Source organism: Epinephelus moara, chromosome 9, assembly GCF_006386435.1.
Source record: "Epinephelus moara isolate mb chromosome 9, YSFRI_EMoa_1.0, whole genome shotgun sequence".
Classification (NCBI taxonomy): Eukaryota; Metazoa; Chordata; class Actinopteri; order Perciformes; family Serranidae; genus Epinephelus; species Epinephelus moara.
Window position 1 is genome coordinate 33,163,560 of NC_065514.1, and position 22,414 is coordinate 33,185,973.

The window sequence follows — 22,414 nt, forward strand, 5'->3', positions numbered from 1 at the left end:
CCAAAGAGGACATTAATCTCCTGTGACTGGTTTCCATGAAGTTAGGAGCCTTGTGAAGGACAGTTTTTAGACAAAATATAAGCAGCAGGAGCCGAAATATCTTGACTGTTAGGTCCTGTATGAGTCATGCTCTAAAAACACTGGATTCTACATTTTTTAATTTCCCTCCATAGCATTGTTTTGTTAGACGCTCCCTGCTTTATAAGAAAATACTCCTAGTTTGTAATGCAGTATTTTAGTTATTAATTTGACATCTTCTAGATAACCCTAATGACATCAAGGTTATGTTTATTTTCTTGACAAAGCTCCTCAAGGAGTACTAACCATGATCAGCAAACTGAACTTCAGGCGTGAAGTCTGTGGACTGCCCTTTAAGTGTCCATAACCACATATTTTTATAATGTATGAAAAGTGAAGGCTCTGTCTCTTGTGACAGTAGTACACATCAGCAGAGGTTTGGACTCAGGTCACAAATTTGACAATTTTAGCCCCAATTTGAGAAAAACAAATGAGACTCCATTGGACTTTAACACCAATAACTCATGATTTCATTTGGACTTGAGCCTTTTGGCTTGAAAATATTTGATACCTTCCCCCTATGCTCAAAGATTAAAAAGTCAGTTATTTAAAAAGTGTGCCACGAATCAATACATTTTCTACTAACCTTAACACTTTTCATTTCCAGCAAATTGACACCAAGATAATCCACTTTGTTTAAACCAATCTGACAGCATCCAAGAAAGCTGCAAGAGAGAACTGTGAAGAGCTGTCGTTACGTTACTGAGTGCCAGTTGGAAAAAATGACACCAAAGATAACTTTGTTGGTGTGCAAAAACTACACAGTAGTCAACAAAAACTGAATTGCAGTATGAAATATACAGACATCAACAGAACAACTTCCAACAAAGTTGTTTGAACAAATACAGTTTGGTTTAGGACTAGATGTTACAATCCCTTGATGCACATACAGTACTTGAGACTGTAAGTGGGAGTGAAAGTGCCGTAGGGGGTCCGAGTTGGAGCCAAAGGGTTAGATGGATAGAAAAGTAAGAAAAGAGCATAGGTAGATAGAAAAATAGGAAAGAGCATAGGGAAGGCAGAGCCAAGAAGAGATGTCTCTGAACAGAACTCTCCCCTGTTGTCTCTGTGGGCATTTATTCTATCTCCCCCTACTTCCTCACTTTGATGAGGGAAGAGAGAGAGGAAACTAACAGGAGAAAAAAGTGCTTAACTTTAATTGAGATGGAGTTTAACTGGTTGATTGTTGCTACACATATTTGCGATTGTGAGTGATAGTTGGAGCCATGCTGAGGGTGGGGGTTTCACTGGTGTTTTGATGATAGGCCCACAACACCCCAGAGGGCTCGTCATTCTGCTTTTATTCCCTTGAACTCTGATTTGTTAGTGGTATTTCAGGGCCCAAGTGGTGTCTCTCCTAATTAATAGCCACTGGCTTGCTCAGCTGCACCAGAGAGGGCTTTGATGGCCTGACGTTGGGCTTGGCCTCGAATTCCCATGTCTTTATGCAGCCTGGTATTTGCCTTGCCTACCGAGCCTCTGTAGCCCACTTTAACTGGGCAAACCTTTGCTTTCCAGCCGCATTGCTCAGTGTCAGCTACAGGCTCAGCGTAGTTAAGGCTCTTGTGCTCATAGGCCTCCTCCACAGCATCCTCCCAGGGCACAGTTACCTCAATGATGTAGACGAGGTGCAGAGAGGAGAGACAAATTTTGAAAAGCATTCATGATTTTTCTAGACTTAATATATTATTACTCTGTTGTTAAAATGGTATTAAATGAAAGGTGTTCAAGGTAAATGTTCTTTGAGAAAATGTTTATTTCCCAGAGTAAGCCATCAATAAAGAATCATGTTGGTATAGATTCTAAAACTCTAAAAGGTGTTGTATCTGTACTGGTGTCAACAATTTGTGTGAGGGAACTTCATGATTGCCACAAGGAAGCAACATTTTAAAATGTGATCATCAGCTGGTTTCACTTCAGTTTTTCTTTTTCTTTCAGTCATGCCCAGACGTTAATCATCCCATCACTCCCTGCTGCCATCACAGTCTCTCCTTTGTGGTCGAACCTCACGCTCTGCACACCATCACTGTGTCCCTCCAGGCTGCTCACCACGCCAGAATCCACCTCCACCACTCTGACCAGACTGTCAGAGCTAGCGGCAGCCAGCATCTTCCCTGACGGACTGAACGCCACCTGGTTAGCAGCCAGCGGCCCAGTATCTACTGTGGCCAGTGCCAACGCAGGATTCCTGTTGTCCCACAGGTTGATGTTGCCACGGGAGTCACAGGAGGCCAGGATGCTGCTTGCCGAGCTGAAAGTGGCATGGTTGCAGGGATGCTGGTGTCCATGGAAGGTTGTGGTGCAGACACCCAGTCTGGCATCCCACATGGCAAGGGTTTTGTCAGCGGAGCAGGTGAGGAGGAGGTTGGAGAGGGGCAGGAAGCAGACGCTGTTGACAGAGGCAGTGTGGCGACGCAGTGTGAGGCGGCAGCGCTGGCTGTTCAGGTCCCACAGCTTGGCAGTTCTGTCAGCAGAGCAGGAAGCCAGGAAATGACCACAGGAGTGGAAGGAGCAGCCCCAGGTGGGCTGGGTGTGACCAGGCAGCGTCAACACACAGCAGCCACGGGAGAAATCCCAGAGCCGCACCTGAAGGAAGAACGATTAGAGAGTTAAGCATAAAACAAGAAGATCATGGAAACAAAAAAAAACACTAATATTATGTTGGTTTTACGTAAACCTGTCGCCCAGCTGTTCACTGTTGCAGCAGTATATTGTGAGTTTTAGTGTGATGAAGATGAACTCACTGTAGAGTCTCCACTAGTTGTTGCCAGTTTTGCTCCGTCAGGGTGAAAGCTGCAGCCCGACAGCCAATCAGAGTGACCCTCGCCTGTCATTACCATCTGACCAACCTGGCAACATACATTACACAACATTACATTTTAGTACATCGGCCAGTCAGAGCGAGCCTCAACCATCAACAGTATTATGTGATTTAGTTGACTCCTGTTTCTAATGACACTGCAGCCTGAGGCATTATGTGTACGGGTTGTACGTCCATCCCTCTCTTGAATGTCATATCTCAGGAATGCCTTGTTGGAATTTCTTCAAATTAAGCAAAAATGTCCACTTTGACTCAACAATCAACAGATTAGACTTTGGTGGTAATAGGTCGAAGGTCAAGATAACTGTGACCTTGCAGCCTTCTAATTCTTGTGAACAGGATATCCCAAGAACACCTTGGGGGAAATTCTTCAAATTTGGCACAAACGTCCACTAGGACTCAACGATGAACTGATTCGAATTTTGTGGTCAAAGGTTACTGTGACTTTGCGCTGGCCCATTCTCTTGCACATGATATCTCCCAAGTGCCTTTAGGGAATTTCTTTTCTTTAAATTAGACGCAAATGTCCACTTGGACTCAGCAATAAACTGCTTTAATTTTGGTGGTCAACAGTCAAGGTTACTGTCACCTTGCAGCCATCTCATTCTCGTGAAGCCATATATCTCAATAACACCTTCAGGGCACAAACGTCAACTGATTAGAATTTTGTGGTCAAAGTCAAGGTCACTGTGACCTTGTGTCCGTTTCATTCTCGTGAATGCAGGATCTCAAGACTGCATTGAGATTTTCCTCAAATTTGGCACAAATTCGAACCATGTCAAAGGTCAAGGTCACTGTGACCTCACAAAGCATGTTTTTGGCCACAGAATAAAACAGAATAAAATGATGAAGAGATGACATTTTATGTCCAAAAGGTCAAAAGTCAAAACCACTGTGACATTACAATGTTCTGCAAGAGCACTTTCCTGGCCATTACTCAACGTCATATCTCAGGAACAGGAGGGGAGACATTCGGTCATATACTGAAGTGGTGACACTCATCTTGGGTGTCCACCTTGAAACTGTGCTGATGGTGTAGATCTTCTGTGCTGCCGGAGGGAAGATGAATGTGAAGCATCCATGTTTTCACAGACAGGGATGTATCTTGTAAGTGTAATTTGACTGGGTCATAGAGGTATACAACCTAGCTCTAATTTTATAACATTCAGTTTTCTCTTGTGTCTCATCTTATCGCAATCCATTACATCTTTTATGTAATCTCATCTCATCTAACGTTTTACATAATCTGATTTTATCTTGTGCCATCTAATCTCATATGCCAATGTCATCTCATATGTCATTCCATCACATCTTATATGTAATTTCATCTCATCTCATCTCATCTATCATTCACTTTAATCTCATGTATTGTCCCATCTCATATGTTAACACATCTAATCATGTGTAATCATATCTCATCTCATATCTTATCCCATTTTATCTCATGTGATATCTCATCTCATGTTATCCCATGTCCTTGCATCTCCTATGTGATTCTGTCTCATTTTATCTGATCTGATCTGATCTCATCTCTTACAGATTTGAATGCATGAATGCCTTTCCCTCACCTTCTCTCCATTGGCCTGCAGCACCCACAGCCTCCAGCTGCAGTCATCACTGGCAGTAGCGAGGATCAGCTTTTGTGGATGGAGGTCAATGCAGCTGATGGGAAGCTTGTGGGCTCTGATGGAGTAGGACAGGCTGAAGGCACTTGGTCTCTTCCATTTTTGAAATTTCACCTGATCCAGGTTCACCAGCCTACTGTAGACAGGAAACTCTGTGTCCTTGGGATGTCTGCTTATGGTGCTTTTAGCTGATAATGTGTCAGTGCTGTGGCTCCTTTTCATGCTTCGGTCTTTCATTTTTTGGGATATTTCCTGATTCTGTCTTGGGTTTATAATGTTTTGAACTCGGTCCTTTTCTAAACTGATTAACATTTTCTGCCTCAGAGCTGCTTGATACTTGTCCTCCAGCTGCCTTAGTGTTGGCTTGTAGGACTCAAGGTGTTTCTTCAGTTGTTTGAAGTCCTCAATCAGCCTGTTTTTGTCCTCAGCGACTCGTTGGTACTGTAGCCGGTGGAAATCCCTCTCCCTCTGCATCCTCACCAGGCTGTCCCCCAACACCAGCACATCCTGCCTGAGCAGGTCTGTCTCTCGGCGGGCTGTCTCCAGCTCACTCTGGAGGAGCTTTCTATGTGTTAGAGCATCAGGAATGAACAAGACGCCCATCGACCCCATCCTCAGAGTATGTGTCAGGAATTTCTGCGCTGAGCTGTACCACTCTGCCTCAAAGCTGTTGAGAGTCTGTCTCAGGCTGACCCTCCGGAGGAAGTTTCTCAGGAAGTCATCCACTGCCTCTGGGATTTTGGGGATGATTTGCTGTCTGGATGGTCCAGGTTTTCTTCTGGAAGCAGTGGAGGAGGCAGCCTCCCTTATTGCCTCCTCAAAGTCCTCCTCAACACTCCTCTTCTCCTCCTCCTCCTCTGAGGAAACCTCCTTGTTCTCCTCCTCTGCTCTTTCTTTTCCTCTTGCTGACATGTTCTCTCCTCTGTCTCTGAGCTTTTTGTTTACCTGTTGCCCTGGTAACTGTGCACAGAGCAGTTGACTTCTGTGTTGATTGGCTACCCTGTTACCATAGAAACTCTGCCACACCTGTGCTCTGTTTTATATTTTCTGATATGATATCAGTTTTGTAAATATTTTTTTCATACATATATACAGTATATTAAAATGTATCTAGTTTTTGTTTAATATGTCATTGTTTTGCGCTCTGTTAATTACAAGTATGTATGTTTTAATTTCTATGTTTTTATCATGCAGTAGTTTTTCTGTCATGGGATTTTCATGCTAGTTTCACTTTTTTTTTATAAAATTTCTGATTGTATAATTTTTTTTATTTTATATTATTTCATTTTTGTAGAGCACCACGTAGCATAATAACTAGAAATTAGATTGGCCTGTTGACACTGTTTTAATTTTTTGTTATTTATTTATTTAAGTTAGAACCCATAACTAACAGTAATGTTGAACATCACACATCCATATTACAGCTCTAAACCATTCAAATGTCTAAGATTAGGTCAACAAGGACAAATGAATAATAGCAATAATTTCTAAAAAGCATAAACTGACACTGCAGAATTTGGAAATGAATAGTCAGTGCCTAAGGCATTACAGGCATTCAATAAACATGAACATTTTTTTTTTTTTTAATAAGTTGGAGTATTCTGCTAAAATTCTTGATTTTTATGTGTCTGGGTTATTAGGCTATTATTCATTCTGTTGTAGCGCTCTATTCATGTATGAGGAATTTGTAAGATTCCTGTTTGAGGAATATAGCATCACTGCCCAGTCAACATTTGTTGACCCACATTGTAATTACTGCCTTGGTTTTTAATAATGTAATGACAACATTTCATCGAGTCAATAGTCTTGTTGTTTTAGCCTGGGTTAATTAGAAAGACTTGACATATAAAAAGGTTAATCATAGGAATTACTTTAGAAAAACGCCATTGTGAATAAACAAATTCCCTGTCATCATAACATTTACAATATGTTTAATTTTCAAGTCTTTACATTTATAGTGTGACACGTTGGCCACGTGAGGGCGCTCCGGGTTCACCACGAGCTGTCTGCGTCACATGAACTCGTCACATGACTGATGAGGACAAGCACAACAGGAAGAGAGTTTTCTCTTTGTTGTAGTAGTAAATATCTCCCATCTTATTACATTCAGAATATGACAGAGGAGCAGGGCTGAGCTCCAGGTGTGACTTGGATCCAAATAACGCTGATTCAGTTTATGCGGAGTGAAGGTTTTGTTTCACAGCGGTACGTGTTGCTGTCTTGCACGAAGAAACCGAACTCCAATACAAATCTGCCCCATTGAAGATAATCTTGATTATCAGGCGAGGTACGTAAATATTAAGACACGACAAGGCATTTTTGTATAAAAAGCGATTCACATGTTGTTTCGGCATATTTGTTACCTTCCAAATATTATTCAAATTCGCAGAATACAAAACAATCTGACTAAATCGTTCAATATGGCGGCACACATCAGTGTGGATTAATTGGAGCTTCTGGGCCACTTCAAGTTTTCAGATATCTTGAATGTATCTTATTTAGTATAACCAATGTTTGGTGTTTGCTGGGGTGTAGAATGAATGCGACAGTTTCTGTAACTGAATGTCCAGTTTCATGAGGTTAGAGAGATAGAGTTTAGACTGAAGTTTGTTTTTTCAACAGAGCGGAAGGAATCAAAACTACTCACTACAGAAACCGTTACATTCAGATTCAGACAGCCAACATTTTATTTGATGCTTTACACTCTTAACAAAGTTTCAGAAGTTTCGTGCAAAGTCAGAACTTAAACGTATTGTAATAATATGTCAAGCTAATGCTTCTCTATCTCAGCAGGAGGCGTGCTTATGCAGAATATGAACTTTAGGGTTGAACCCCAAGTGTGTGGGGATATTCAACAGGGCTTAAATCACTAAACTTAATCATTTTAGCAGTATATATTACTAATAAACTTGATCAATAGATGAAGCTTTGTAAGGTCGTTTGGCTGCTTAAGACTAGCTGGACTGGTAATGTTACTGTGATATTAATAGCTCAATATAGATAACATGATGCCATTTAGGTTTCTGGTATTGGTTGTTTATATTTTCAATGTAATTTTGACTAACGAACAATGGTGATTTGTTCTGTTAGTAATGATAATGTTTCAGATGTATTATTTCCATTTGATATTTTGTAGGGATGCACAATATTATTGGCACGTCATTGGTGTCGGCTGATATTTGCTTTAAAATGAACTGATCAGATTTGGCCAACATACTTTTTCTTATTTTGCACAATGAATTAATATTACATATATTGAAAAGTATTGTGTTTCATGTCTCAATCTGCTGGTCGGCAATCACGAGAAGAGTATGCATGCATAATATGAAGTTAATTCCACTACAGAAGAGACTTGATGATCACTAAAGTTAGGTAGGGAAAAAGTGGATATATGGATATCGGTTATTGGTCAAATGAGTTGTTATATATCAGCATATTGGCAAAAAAATCCAATTGTGTGCAAACTTAATATTTAGGACAATATTTACAACAGATAGCCTATTTTACAAAAGACAAGGCATCCACAGTGCAAGTGGGCGACACATTTCTTACTCAGATATATAGTGTCATTAGTTTTATCCAAATGCAGATATGCAAGCATCATTGTTCGCAGTGAAGAAGATCCAATTCTCTGCCCATCAATTATTTTGATCTAGGAGGTTCAGTTTGATACCAGCTAGGCTGAAAATTAGAACCAAACACCAGCCCAAAGGCTGGTGAAATATGCGAGTGGCTGCTAGATTTGCTTCACTCACCAGCCAAAAAACGTTGGTAATCTACTGTGTGGCTGGTAGATTTTGGAGTCCACCAGCAACAATGGCAGGTGGACAAAACATTCCCACCCTTGTTGTCGCCTTTTTGCAGACCAGTCATATTTTACAAAGATGCAGTTAGCTTGTTATTTCTACCGTGTGCACTGATCTTACACACAGGATCTGGACTGACACTATCATTGACCTTGTTGAGTGGACTGGGTAGCTGTCATGTTAATTTGCATTTATATAATTCCAATAACTTCCATGAAGTGAAGTTTATAGAAATTTAGGGGAGAGAGCTTTCATTTGGGCATTCTTTCTGAGCTGATGTATCTGCATCAGTATCAGGATAGAAAAAGCTGAATTGGAGCATCCTTAACTTTTTTTTTTTGCTATTATAAGTACAAGGTTAGAGGGTTGGGCAATATATCAATATTATATTACTATCGTTACATGTGACTAGATATAGTCTGAGATTTTGAATAATATCAGATTGGACTTTATACTTATAGCAGGAAAACTGTGTTGTGTAACTGTATTGTACACTGTATTACATTGTACCTCACAGGGTCAGAGGTCACCATGGGGTCAGCAGTGGAGAGGACAGATGAACATGTGAGAGAGTATCTGATCTACCGCGGTTTCACCAACACTCTGAAATACCTGGACAGCGAGATCAAAGCTGACAAAGAGAAAGGCTTCAGGGTAGGACTGATGGGAATATGATTTTTTTTTTTCTCAAGGATTTGTATAATGGTACGGACTTTTTTTAAAAGAATGCTTTTTTGGTTTGTCTTAAATCTAAACATGTTGTGTCTGCAGGTGGATAAGATCATCGATCAGCTGCAGCAGTTTGTCCAGAGCTTCGACCTGTTTGGTTTGAAGGAGTACTGGCTTTACCTGGACAGACGTCTGTTCTGCAGGCTGGAGGACGTTTACAGATCAACAGTAAACAAACTGAGAACCAGCCTGTACAGATACTACGTCATCAACACCATCCAGGTAATATCCTGCAGAGAGATCACTAGACTGTACCAGTGGTTGCAAATCTCCCTTTGACAACCATGCCTTGTCCTGTGTTACTTTTAGAAAGGAAACCTGGAGAAGACTCAAGAGTTTTTCCAGAAGCAGGCGTTGGAGCTGCAGAGTCAGATTGAGTGGCGTGATTGGTTCATTCTGCCATTTATCCCCACACCCGAGCAGAACCCAGCCTTCTCTCCATACTTCTCTCGACAGTGGGCCGACACCTTCCTGGTTTCACTGCACAACTTCCTGTCAGTCCTCTTCCAGTGTATGCATATCCTTCAGCGGAATCCACAGCTGTGATGTTACAAGTTTGCATTGTAATGTCCAGTTTATGGCTACATTAGATTTAACAGTGAAGACATTGTAACAAATGTCTGAAACTCTAAAGGGCACCACAATGATTCACTGTGTCTGAGTGTCATTTAAACTCTGGATTTGTTGATTTCTGTTCCTTAACTGGTTCTCACCCCAGCCGGTCCTGTTGAGTTTTGATGCTGAAGTCCAGAAGATGACGGGCCTGACAGAAGAGAACGAACAGCTCCGCCAACTGGTCAGCATAAAATAAGAATATATATTGCATTCATTCATTCATTTTCTGTCTAAATAGTCTTCCACACAGCCCAACAGCCCACGGTGTTGCACTGCCATGTTTCTACAGTAGCTCAGAATGGACAAACCAGAGAGGACCTTTCACGTTTTGTACATTACCTTGGGGCCACCGTAGGTTCTCTGCATGCTTGTTGCAATTGGTAACCTCACTGCTAGATGCCACTAAATCCTACATACTGGTACCTTAAGCAGTTCTTTGAAGTGGTTGGAAGTTCCATCAGTTTATAAAAAGGTCCAGTGAGATTTCAATATTGTTTAGTGTCAAATTCAAAGTTTTATGTGCATCATTGTGACATTGAAATATTCCCAGATTAGCTTTAAAGGTCAGTTTTAAAATGTCCATAGTGTATCTCGTTTAGTAAATAAAGTATCATCATATAGTTTTAAAACATAACATCATTTAGTTAAAACTCCCATTTTGTTAAAAAAGGTACTGTCATTTTGAAAAACAAAAAAAACAAAACATGCTTTCATTTGTTAAAAAAGGCCCACTCTTTATTCCATCAACTGGTTGAAACAGACTCCCATCATTTATTTAAAATGTACCATCATTTGAAAAAGTTCCATAATTTAGTGAGAAGGTTCTGTCCTCCCCACCAGGTTTACATTTAAAAAGCTCATGACTTATAAACAATCAAGTTTTCAAATGTCCCAACATTTGATCTTTATTCAAATTTAATTAAGGTATAGCTTTTTTTCTATGGCTAATGTCATTTGAAGCCAGAGTCTGTGCAGTAGCGATCAACAAGTGGAGCCACAGTATCGAGTTCCACCTGTCCCAACCAATTGCGAGCAGCACCATTGATTGCGAGTACACTGACAGCACACACACTTCAATCATGACCCCCTTTTTATAGCAGTCAGTAACTAATTAAAACCAAACACTTGACCACATCAACATCAGTGTGAAAAGAACTACCCAAAATGACAGAAACCATCTTTGGGAACATCTATTTGATGTGTACTTTTAATTTCTTGTTTGGCCGATGTTCCATCCACTAACATGCAAAGGGGTTTCGCTATGAGGAGCTGTTAAGATGTCCATTTTTATATACAGTCAGTGATCTTTATCATGACACACATTTGTATTTGTTAACAGTAAAATGCAATGCACATGTGTGGAGAATTTTTTGTGGCCTTTTTGGATTATCTATACATATAAATACACTTTTGTATGACATTTTAAGGTTCTTCCTTTTTTTGCTTAGAACTGTGTTTTCTGTGCCCATAGGTGTGTTTATATGGGTGGAGTAATCATTTTCAAACATTTTGACCTGACGGAGATCCGACTCAGATCGAACTGTTGTCTATTTGAATACGTTTTGTAGCTGGGAATCAGTGTGCAAGGATTGTTTTCTTTTATTGATGCAACATTTGTTGTTGTGAGGTGGTAGTGGGCTATCATTTTTTTTGTTCTGACCTGTTTGTCTCATCTCATCTCGTCCAGCTGTTTGCCCTGCAGACTGAGAGTCGGGACCAGAGAGAAGGAGACGAGATGGTCCACCACAAGCTGCCGGTGTACGTCCAGAACATGGACCGTCTGGGAGACACTGAGCTGTGAGACACTAACATCACTGTCTTTACTGATGACTGACTACAACTAAGATGGCTGCCATTCTGTCAGTGTTTTTAATGTTCATTGTGCTGATTGAAGAGAGTCAACAACATAATGATTTTAGCCAAAGTTATTTATGAAGTCAGGAGTTGATCCGTTTTTAACATGGCTGACCCCGAGAGAGAACTTGGTATTTGATCCAAATGATTTTGCAGGATGTAGCAGTGAATGCTTCAGCAAAGTCCATGGCTGTCTTAACCTGTGAGTGCACGTTCATATTTAATATGATAACGTGGGTGCACCTTTGTAAGATTTAAAAGTTGGACTGAGTGGCAAAGTATGGGCTAGTTTAATTTCTACAGCTCGGAAAATTAGGCAAAATAGACTGAAAAGTACACACATTTAATATGAGATCAGTTTATTTGATGCACGTCCAGTATGAAATCATACAGAATATACTGATCATGATTTCCTGTAATTTGTATATTTGGCCTCACACCTGTGTACATGGGAATTGATTGTCTGCTCTGTAAGCCCATCTGGACATCTATTAATGCAGCATACTGCATTTATATCAGAATCCAGACCGTCCATCTGAGTCGATTTTTGTTGTTTGACATCATTTATTTAATTTAGATGTCAGTATATTTTTAGCACTATTTAGTTGTAGATATTTTCCAGTATACCGTTGTGATGGCCAATTTGAGAATTTATCAGCATCCAGGTAGAAGTCATTTGAAAATCTGCAGGGAAGTCTAACATTAGTCGTGATTGCAGCCGTGCCAACAACACAAGGAGCAAAAATAGAAGTATATCTTCGTAAATCGATGATCACAAAAAAAACACAAAATCATCTCAGTTTGAAGTTATAGTTAGGTGTGAGGTCTTCTGTAGGTTTTTTTTTGGGGTTTGGCAAAAGATTAGGTTATTAAACAACTTATAGGTTATGGGTTTTGCCAGCTTGTCCAAAAGGTGCCAATAAACGTGCATCAGGCGCACAACACTCTGTATGATGCAGGACATAAAGCACCGCCCAAACTAAAATACCTAATTTTTAGTGAGTCCCGAACCCCAAAAGGTTCAATACTCCTTTGGTGCCCCCAGATGGCTGCCATGCTTTAAATGAATATTCTTATTCTGATGTATCTGTGGATCGAAATTGTTTAAAGATACTAGATCAACAGATTGAAACTAAGTCCTGCTTTTATATCCGTTTAAGCACCTAAAGGAATGTGTTGTTACAGATGACAGCCATCTTATATCTTCTCTCTAAAAGGTCTTTCCATTCATCGCAATTTTGTGTTTTTCACCCTGATGGCTTTGTTTTTGTTTTGTTTTGAACCACCAAAAACACAGGACAGACACTTGAAATGTTTCTGATGTTAGCCTGCTAGCTCCTTGTTCAATTTTACCTCAGTGCAATGACTGACTGCATTTGTTTTAATGGTGTTTTATTTTTAAAGTTTTACTGTGAAGTCTAATATGTCGATTGTGAAGAAAAGAACCCTTTGCTGAATTTTAGAACATATCATGGCCGACCACCTGATAAATTAAGGGCGCTAAAGTTCTTTGCTAATGCTACTGAAAAGTTAAAAGTATGATTTGAGTTCTGAGATTTATCTCTGGTTTTTGAGGATTAAGTAGAAATATTTAGACTAAAGTCTGAAATTCAGAGTCAGAGACTAAAATCTTTTAAAAATAAAAAAAATTACACTGAATTTTCACAATCTTTAAATTAGGATAATTTCTAATGTTTTGGTGTTATTCATCTTCCGTGCCAACAGCTGTTTTATGAGAAGAAAATTAGATGAGGAGGAAGAAATGTGAGGGAGTTTTAATTCTTCCAGGCAAGTTATAACAGGCTGTCATACATACATCTTCATCCCAGAGTCACTTTTATAAGAATTTTGAGGCACTTTATAGCAGAAAAAACTGCAGAATTATTTTCTGTTTATTCATCTAAAATATATATTTAAAAAACTTTTAACTAACTTATTGTTTATGATACAGTATTTATGCTGTTTTACACTGTGTGCTGTGATGCAGTTGATGTTGCCAAATAAACAATTCACCTGATGAATTGTTGTTTCTTGTCAGTACGATCCATTTTTTTTAAATTTTCACATAGCATTTTCACACGCTGACAGAGGACTGTTGACTGAGCTGACAGATATAGTACACTCTGAATTTAATACTACTATTAAGACACTTAAATATACAGTAAAGCATAATGACATATCAGGGACAGAAAAATATAACACATATTGGTATGCCAGTAAAGGCTAGTTGTAAGAAATGATTTTAAAGAACATGGTAATTTGGAGAGCCTAAACTCCTCAGACAGGTCGTTCCAGAGCCGACCAGTCGTAACAGCAAAGGCATGTTCACCTCCTTGTCACAGATCATGTTTTAGTCTTGAATGTATAGTCACAGGAACAGCCAGCACATTCTTGTCAGAGGATCTCAGACTGTGCACAAGCTGTTGAGGGGAGAGCAACTCAGAGATTTTAACTGAAACCCTACCCAAGTGAGCAGTGAAATAAATGGGTAATCAGTGCCGTGATGCTAAGAGTACCGTAAAACTTCAGTTAATAGCCTGGGCTATTATTTGTTTAAATCACTGAAATCAACAGGCGTCTATACGGGACAGGCCTTTAACTCCTCTCAAAAAAAAAAAAAAAAACGTTGCTCAGCAAAGATCAGGAAACACAAACAAATTGTTTATTTAAACCAGTATGAATATTACTTGTGTAAAAATTAGGCTTCAGATAATATATCAATTATGAATCATTCATTTGATCTAGCTCCAACAGACAGCACATCAGAGAGAGACTTTTGTCAAAAATGAACTTCTTGGCAACTAGATCAGGCGTCTAATTGAGACAGGCCTTTATCTGTTGAAATGTGCAGCCACACCGGGCTAGTGAAAGGGACCAGGTGTTTAATTGAAATTTTATGGTAATATGTTCTACTTTTCTGGCTTTAGTTAAAGGTTTAGCAGCCATATTTTCCACTGGCGTGTTGACTGCTCTCTGGCTTAAACCTGTGAAAAGATCATTTCATCTTTAAAACTCAAAACTGGGATATTGCAGAAACAGAACTGGATGCGCTTACTGGTGTTACTTAAAGACAGAGATATGGGCAAGTGCCAGAATCTTATAATCTTAAAAACAACTTTCAGACCACAAGAGCAAGTTTGATGTTGCACATAGCCAGCTGTGTAAACCTTACTGACATGGAGTACACTGAATTTCTGCAAGGTTGTAAAGAAAATTCCTCACAGCAAATTTCCACTGAGACTCAGGTCCTAGCAGGAGGTGGATGTTATGGAGGTTAAAGTTTTAGACACGAATGACAAAGAAAATCATTTTGAATTTGCGAGGGTCTGTTTACTCTCTGGTTCTGCCAGGACAAATTTTCAAGCATTGGCAGATGCATCAGAGCGGTTGAAGATACTAGATTATTAATTACTATTGCGATTGTTAACATTCCAGTGTAGTCTGCAGCATTGTTTTCTGTGCTTTGTTCTATTACATTATGTAACCTTCACAGATTTCTATGGAACACAGCCAGTTTTTATCATAAGTAGGTTGGAAAATAATGGACACAGACCGGTCCTTTGTCAATGTATTTGTTAGAGATAGAGGGCTCAAAAAAAAAAAAAAAAAAAAAAGGAAATCAATATGTTGCAGGCAATGTTGATATTGTGGCTGTCTGCCACAAATTAATGTATGGGAAACCCCGGAGTTTGGTATTATCTGCATAGCAATGAAATGAATATTGTGCTTGCTAATTATGATCTCCAGTGGTAGTGGTGGGCAAAATATTGATTATACCAAATGCTCAGTAGGTTGTTCCACTCTCTCCTAGGTGATAGTGTGAGTAGGCAGGGCGTGTGATTTTGTAGGTGAATAAGTGAATAAATCCTCATATTTAACATCACGGCGGTAACAGTTTAACTCTCTGCTAGCTGCTAACAACTAGCTGTTGACCGAAAGCTTCAAATTCACAGCAAAAACATCAACACTTTGTCCCGAGGTGAGCTGGGTGCTTCAGAATAAAAGCATGAGGGGTTCTGCTTTAATTAAATTCATTATAACAATACTTTATTAAACTTAATTATAACAGTAGTCTACTTGATTTAACTTTATTATAACAATACTTCAACTTTATTCTAACAGTAGTTTGTTAAACTAAGTTATAACAGTACTTTATCAATTAAGACTAGCTGCTTATTTTGAACTTTGTTGTTAATGTAATTTATTTTGAATTTTAGTTTAGTCCCCTAGTTTAAAGGATATTCAAAATATCAAGATATATATTGTGTATCACGATATAGCCCAAAAACATTGTGATATTATTTATACGCCATATCGCCCAGCCCTGCCCGTAACGGGAACATTTACAGGCTGTACTTTAAAGAAGCCTACAAAGCAGTAATGACAGAATGAAAATGTTTCTCAGAGGACATATCAGATAGATTTTGGTAGATAACATACAAAAGAAATACATGAACACAACTCACAGCTCAGAGGTAGAGGGGGTCGTCCACCAATCGGAAGATCAGTGGTTTGATCCCCGGCTCCTCCAGTCTGCATGTCGAAGTATCCTTGAGCAAGGTACTGAACCCCAAATTGCTCTCAGTGATGCTTTCATCGGTGTGTGAGTGTGTTAAAAAACTGAGTAGCACGTGGCACCTTTTATGGTAGCCTCAGCCTCCAGTGTATGAATGTGTGTTTGAATGGGTGAATGTGACTAGTAGTGTAAAAGCTCTTTGAGTGGTCGGATGACTAGAAGGGCGCTATACAAATACAGGTCCATTTACCATTGCCATGCAACAGGATTAAACATGCAGCTCTTAATTCAGATGAATGCTCTTTGTCAGTATTTAGACTTAAACTGGACACCACCTTCCGTTAGACATGACAAGAAGAAACATAGTGACCCAACAACATGAGATTCCTTGTGTTGCAGTTCTTGGCTGTGTGTGTTTCAGTTTGTTCTGTGGTCATTCAATGTATAGGCTGCTGCAGTATAAGAAGGACAGCTAGCAGCTAGCCTAGCTGTTCTGTGAGGCTGTAATGTTAAGTGTAGAAAAATGGTTAGAAAAAAGCAATGTATTGGACAGCACAAATTGTTGACCTGTTGGTGGTGCAGGATAAAAAGTCAGGAAATCACCAAAGTCAGTTGGCTTCATTCTCTTGGAACCATGAATGTCTGTATAAAATTTCATGGTGGTGGACCGTCCGTCATTCCTAGGGCCACATTGTTAGCATGGCTAACAATGTGGCTAAACAAACATTGATACATTTTTACTTTTTCATCGTCACCTTTCTCCCCACTAATGGAAAATCTCATCTGCTTCGCTAACCAGAATGTCTTGTCACCATCTTCATTTTTGTTCTTGTCTTTTAATTTCATTGTTGATTATGTTTCTTATGTTCAAAAATTGCAGTTGTGTTTTCTTTGTCGCTGTTTCACATTGCTGTGTGCTGTTGTCTTTAGCTTCAGCATTATTACTATGATAATATCTAGTGCCAACCTCAGGATGAAGCTGATGCTGAAGTACCAAAAACTGCAGTTTCCATCGAATGGCCACTTGAGACTGTCTCGGAGAGGGAGTGAATCCCCATATACCCCCCCCCCCCCCCCCATGTTAAAATGCCCAACTTAACACAATAAACATATTTACAGTGTGGTATGAAAAGTATTCCCATACCTGCAATTGATGGAAATGCACATTAGTTTGCATTTTCTTTTGCAGTTTTTATGGATATTTGGTCAAAACTTGCTTTAAATCTAGAAAAATCGAAAACTGGCTAATGGCATGGCAAATGTACAATAGCTGGTCTTAAGTCTAAAATTTAGGCAACAGTAAAATATGGGCAAAGGTACCATACAAAGTCTTTATCAATGACACATGGAACATTGTATTTCATGACATCAAAGCTGCTTAGGATACCTATGAAAGCACTGCAGCCCACCTATTTCATAGTGCAAAGGGAACACCACTCCACACCTTTGTTGCTACGCAGATGACATTCAGCTCTATCTATCCACCAAGCCTACTTCCACTCTTCTACCCAATTCCCTTTATGACTGCTCATTGGTTATTAAATCTTGGCTGTCATACAACTTCCTCAAACATCATAGTGATAAAACTGCGGTTCTCCTTGTAGGTACTAAATCTACTTTGGCTAAACTGCATAGTTTTTAAACATTGACAACTCCAATGTCCATCCTTTCCCTCAGGTTAAGAGTCTGGGTGTCATCCTGGACAGTACAGTGTCCTTTGAGGCACACATCAAAAATGTTACTCACTCTGCATGTTTTCATCTATGTAATATTAATCGTCTTCACCTGTTACTTACACCTCACAGTGCCACTTTACTCGTTCTGTCTTTTGTTACATCCCATATTGATTATTGCAATTCTGTCCTCTTTGGTCCTCATCTCAAGTGTCTTCATAAACTTCAGTTGGTCCAGAATTCAGCCCCCCGTATCATTACCAGAACCCCCTCCACAGATCATATCACTCCCATTCTCCAGCACCTTCACTGGCTTCCTGTTAAATATCGCATCAGTTTCAAGGGTCTGCTTCTCACCTTTAAGGCCCTTCATAATCAAGCCCCTTCCTACCTGTCTGAACTCCTTCATATCTACACACCCTCCCATACTCTTAGATCCTCTTCTGCAATCCAACTTACCATCTGCCATGACTACCATGGGTTTTAGAGCCTTCAGCCATTCTGTCCCCCGCCTTTGGAACTCTCTCCCATGACATTTGCGCTATTGACTCCCTTTCCACCTTCAAATCTCATCTGAAAGCACACCTTCTCAAGCTGGCATACTCGGTCTGATTTAATGGTGACACACACGGAGAGTTGCACTGATCATGACTTTGTGATGATGATTTAATACATAGATTTTATAATTCTGATTTTTGTCCAGTTATTTTATTAACTTATTATTGTATATTACTGAATTGTTTGACTTCATGATCCATTGATACATTGCTTGTTTTAACTGTGTCTTGTAAGTGCTTTGAGGAGCCTATAAATAAAATGCATTATAATTTATATTATTATTACCTTTGTTGTTCATGAAGTTATTTTACCCCCTTGATGTTATTGGAGGGTAGCACCAAGGTGAGATCAACTCCAAAATGAGAGGATGTGTCGATGACAAGGTTTTGTCCAGCTCTTACCAGTCTGTCTCTGCATGCTCTCAACTCTTGACTCCATTACAGCTTTGTACTCGTTCAGTTCTCTGTTGTCAAACTTCGTCACTTTTTGCCCCCCCATGCCCTCTTAGGGACTTGGTGTCGAGCCAGCGCCCTGTCAGCACTGCCACCACTCCTTCCAGAAACTTCTTCTCTACATTCCTGCCGCAGGGCAGACGCACGCCGGGGAAACCCCCTCAGCCTACCACCGGGTCCTCGCCAAGCCAGGTAGCAGTGGGTAGGAAGGACCTACCGACCAATCCGGTAAGAGTGGGGCAGATGTTTAAAAGCTCAGAGGTTTTGGCACAACTTCAGCTCCCAAGAGATCATTTGCCTTCTTATTCTCCGAATCTCAATGGACATTTTAAAAGTGACCATCCCATCACCAAAGATCATTCAGAGTAAAAAAAACTCCAAACCCAAAGTGACCATATTTTTACTCTGATTGATAGTTTGATTGGTGCCTCAGACTATCACACTGTCATCAACACCACACCCCTTTGCTCTCAGAGGATGTGGCTTTTCCAAGCTTTAAAACGTCCCTTTGGAGCCTTGTTGGGGGTTACACAGGTGTTTCAGTCATCCTCCTGCAACTTATGGCTGTAATGTCTGGCAACCACATTAGAGGTCCTCAACACCGAGTGGCTGATAGAATTCTGACCTGAGATCATTGTCTGTATCTGACATTAATTTGTCTCTTCTAGCCTACAAAGTCAAAAGAGGCAGTCCAAGCTAAGGAGGTGAAGCCAGTTTCCAGCCAGGCATTAGCCAGTGAACCTGCGAGCTCCCAGTCCCAACAGTCAACAAACCAGTCAACAAACCAGCCATCCCATCCCAGACACAAGAGAATCCAGGACCATGAGAAAGAGAGGAAGGAGCTTTTCTCCAAACCACCACCACAGGTACCTGATGGGTGTCACTGGTAGTGACCAAGTCCGACCTTTGCGTTGCCTCACGTCATCTGTGTCTCAACCAAAAAGTTGCATTTGAGCACATCGCAAAGACTATAGCTGATGGCCAGCCAGCAAATGATGTCTACTGTGCACCAGTGAACAATAATACAAACAATGATGAACCATTTCAACATGCTGAATCGGCTGAAAAATAGTCAACAAGGGCTAACAAGGGCAAATGAGCGCCAGCGGTGCGGGACACTACACAAAAAGCAGCCTGACATTGATCAACTGTCGACTTGTTGTGTCAGGGCCCCAAGTATATAAATAGAACCAGGTAGTTATTAGCTTAGCTTAGCATAAAGACTAGAGGCATGAAGAAACAGCCAGCCTAGCTCTCTTCAGAGTTAAAGAATATGCCTTTCAACACCTTAATCTGCACCAATTAACACGCTTTATCTTTTTCTACATAAACAGAAATGTTGTGAGTGCTGGAACTAATAGCTGTGCGTAGGTACTTCCATGTAGGGAGTTGTTGGGGTCAACATATATTTACCTCACTCGGCGGCACCATAAATGTTGGGGCCAACACACTAGGCTTCACACGGAGGCACCAAATATGTTGGGATTTAAAGGGGCAAAAAGCGAAATCGTTTCACCGCTAGGTTCGCTGTTGTGCACTGCCTGTAGAGCAAAACAAAGTGTGTCATGAGCCCCCCCCCCCCACACACACTCGCCTCGTCTGTGCCGGCGAGATGAGTACCGCAGCACGGACTATCACATCCAGATCGTCCCGGTGTTTCTTCCGCAGGCTCCGCTTCACTCAGCTTCACTCAGCTGCCTGATATACCCGCTGCTTCTTCCCACATTAACCTGAATAACAAACCAGGGTGCGGTGCTCCGGTTGGATCCAAACGGAGAGCCGCTAGCTTCCCAGCTAGCTGGCTGTGTTAGCAGCTGAGTGAAGTGGAGCATGAGGAGGAAGCACCGGTTAGCCCCCGCTTTCACTGCAGGCAGATTCACTCGCCACAGGGGCGAGGAAATAAAACCTAAACAGCCAACTTAGTTTAGCAGTTAGCAATGTCTTTCACTCACTCTCGGTCTCTGCTGTATTTAGCTATTTCCCTGCTTTCCTGTTAGTGTTAGCACTACTTGGCTACCACGCTAACGCTCCAACTCCAACTGAGCCGGGAGCTGGGCTCACGGTCTCACAGAGAAGAGTTGGAACGTTAGCATGGCAGCCCATTAGTGCTAACGTCCCCACGCTTCTCCGCCAGGCTCAGTGAGTCGGAGCGGAGAAGCATGGGGACGTTAGGGTTAGCACCAGTCGGCTGCCATGCTAACGTTCCGGGAGCCTGCTTCCCGGCTCTGGCGAGCTCTAGCGTGGAGCCTGNAGAGGTAATGTCAGATCCTGGTCGTCTTCAGGTGGACGTTCCGCTCTCTGCCATTTCATTTCGAAAATATGTGCTGCCATTGCTCACCGGCTGTAGACTTTTATAGGGAGGGAGGGCCAAGGGCTTCGAGAGGAGGAGGAGGAGGAGGAGGAGGAGGAGGAGGCGGGGTTCACATGAACGTACATGAACGCGCAGCCGGACCGGCCTGTAAACAATGGGCTGGAGATCAACACAGAGAGAGGGTGTGTGAGGTCATGCTATACTCCAGATGAAATACACCTCTAGTTCTTCACATAGCAATTTTTTAATTCCTTCAATCTAGAAATGATGAATTTCGCTTATTGCTCCTTTAATTGGCTATCGGAAATAATTAATAATTATTATTAATAATTATGTTAAATAATGTGACTTAATTAACATTAAATCACCTCGTGGGGCACCATTCCCGTAAAGGGAAAAATGATAGCTAGTTAAAGATATCAGTCTCATAAAATACGCTAAACTATTAATTTGGAGTTTGATTAATAATTAAATTAATGACAACAACCAAAATTAACAGTAAGGCCTGAAGGATTTTGGAGTTCTTGACGCAGCAGAGGTTGACTATTCATTCACTCTTGTGCAACATTAAACAGACAGCAGGTACGATTCCAAAAATATATTTATTCATTAAGGAAGCAAAGCAAAACAAAACACACAGATTCTAACTATCTATATACAAGCTTGGTGTGTGTGTGTGTGTGTGTGTGTGTGTGTGTGTGTGTGTGTGTGTGTGTGCGAGAGAGAAAGAAGAGAAAGACAAAGGCGCGTGTGGTGATCAAGGAGCCGTTTGGCCTACAAAGCAAAATGGCTGACAACAGAGAACTACCAAAATGGCCGAATCAAGGCTGCTTCAGTTTCGGGGGAGGTGTTTGTCTGACCGTGTGGTCAGGACAAAGACAAAGGAAAAGAAGCGGGAACTTTGAAATGCCTGTTTGGGTGTAGCTCTGTTGAAAGCCTGTTTGTTAACGAGTCTATGTGAAGTGACGTGTGGTTGCAAACGGTCTGGATTAGTGCAGAGATTGTTTAGTTGTGTGCAAGAATCTGTTTGTGAACAGTATTAGCAAACTAAACACTTAGCTTTGGCGAAGCCAACAAACCAATGACCCAACTGCAAACAATCACAACAATAACTCAATGAACAGCATCAAATCACATACGACAAGTCAAACAGTCTTGCTTAGCCTGTAAAGCTGTGATAAGCTATGCCCAGTTGTTACATTACCGATCCTTGGGTGGATGGAAGAAAGAGTCACTTGGTGGTGTGCTGCTTTGTTAGCCGGCAGAAGAAGGCTGGGAACGTGTGGTTTCAGCTGCAGTGTTTGTTGTGTCCTTTGTTCCAAAGGTGAAACTCCGAGGAAGCTGGTCGCTCAGGGTTTCGCAGAGTTAGACGCTGG

General features: G+C 40.8%; 2 protein-coding genes across 2 annotated transcripts in view; one reads left to right on the forward strand and one right to left on the reverse strand.

Moving 5' to 3' along the window:
• Nucleotides 1-4: 4 nt before the first annotated feature.
• On the reverse strand, nt 5-6,416 carry LOC126395613 (sperm-associated antigen 16 protein). The gene is made up of 3 exons (XM_050053217.1): nt 4,468-6,416; nt 2,823-2,927; nt 5-2,664 (listed from the first exon to the last, which is right to left on the reverse strand). Exons 1-3 carry the CDS (start codon nt 5,434-5,436, stop codon nt 2,017-2,019), a joined length of 1,722 nt encoding a protein of 573 aa, XP_049909174.1. The 5' UTR covers nt 5,437-6,416; the 3' UTR covers nt 5-2,016.
• A 136-nt stretch (nt 6,417-6,552) lies between these two features.
• The window catches only part of wdr91 (WD repeat domain 91), a 28,139-nt gene continuing 12,277 nt past the window's right edge, over nt 6,553-22,414 (forward strand). The window contains exons 1-8 of the mRNA XM_050052503.1: nt 6,553-6,811; nt 8,848-8,984; nt 9,102-9,281; nt 9,369-9,575; nt 9,772-9,855; nt 11,362-11,471; nt 18,784-18,955; nt 19,396-19,593. Of these exons, the coding sequence (XP_049908460.1) occupies nt 8,862-8,984; nt 9,102-9,281; nt 9,369-9,575; nt 9,772-9,855; nt 11,362-11,471; nt 18,784-18,955; nt 19,396-19,593 (1,074 nt within the window). The 5' untranslated portion in view covers nt 6,553-6,811; nt 8,848-8,861. The remainder of the gene's footprint in view (nt 6,812-8,847; nt 8,985-9,101; nt 9,282-9,368; nt 9,576-9,771; nt 9,856-11,361; nt 11,472-18,783; nt 18,956-19,395; nt 19,594-22,414) is intronic.

Coding starts and splice junctions, on each gene's coding strand:
- LOC126395613 (XM_050053217.1), bottom strand. CDS start 5,436: ATGTCAGCAAGAGGAAAAGAAAGAGCAGAGGAGGAGAACAAGGAGGTT. Junction 2,928..4,467: donor TGCAGGCCAATGGAGAGAAG/GTGAGGGAAAGG, acceptor GTATGTTGCCAG/GTTGGTCAGATGGTAATGAC. Junction 2,665..2,822: donor CAACTAGTGGAGACTCTACA/GTGAGTTCATCT, acceptor TTCTTCCTTCAG/GTGCGGCTCTGGGATTTCTC.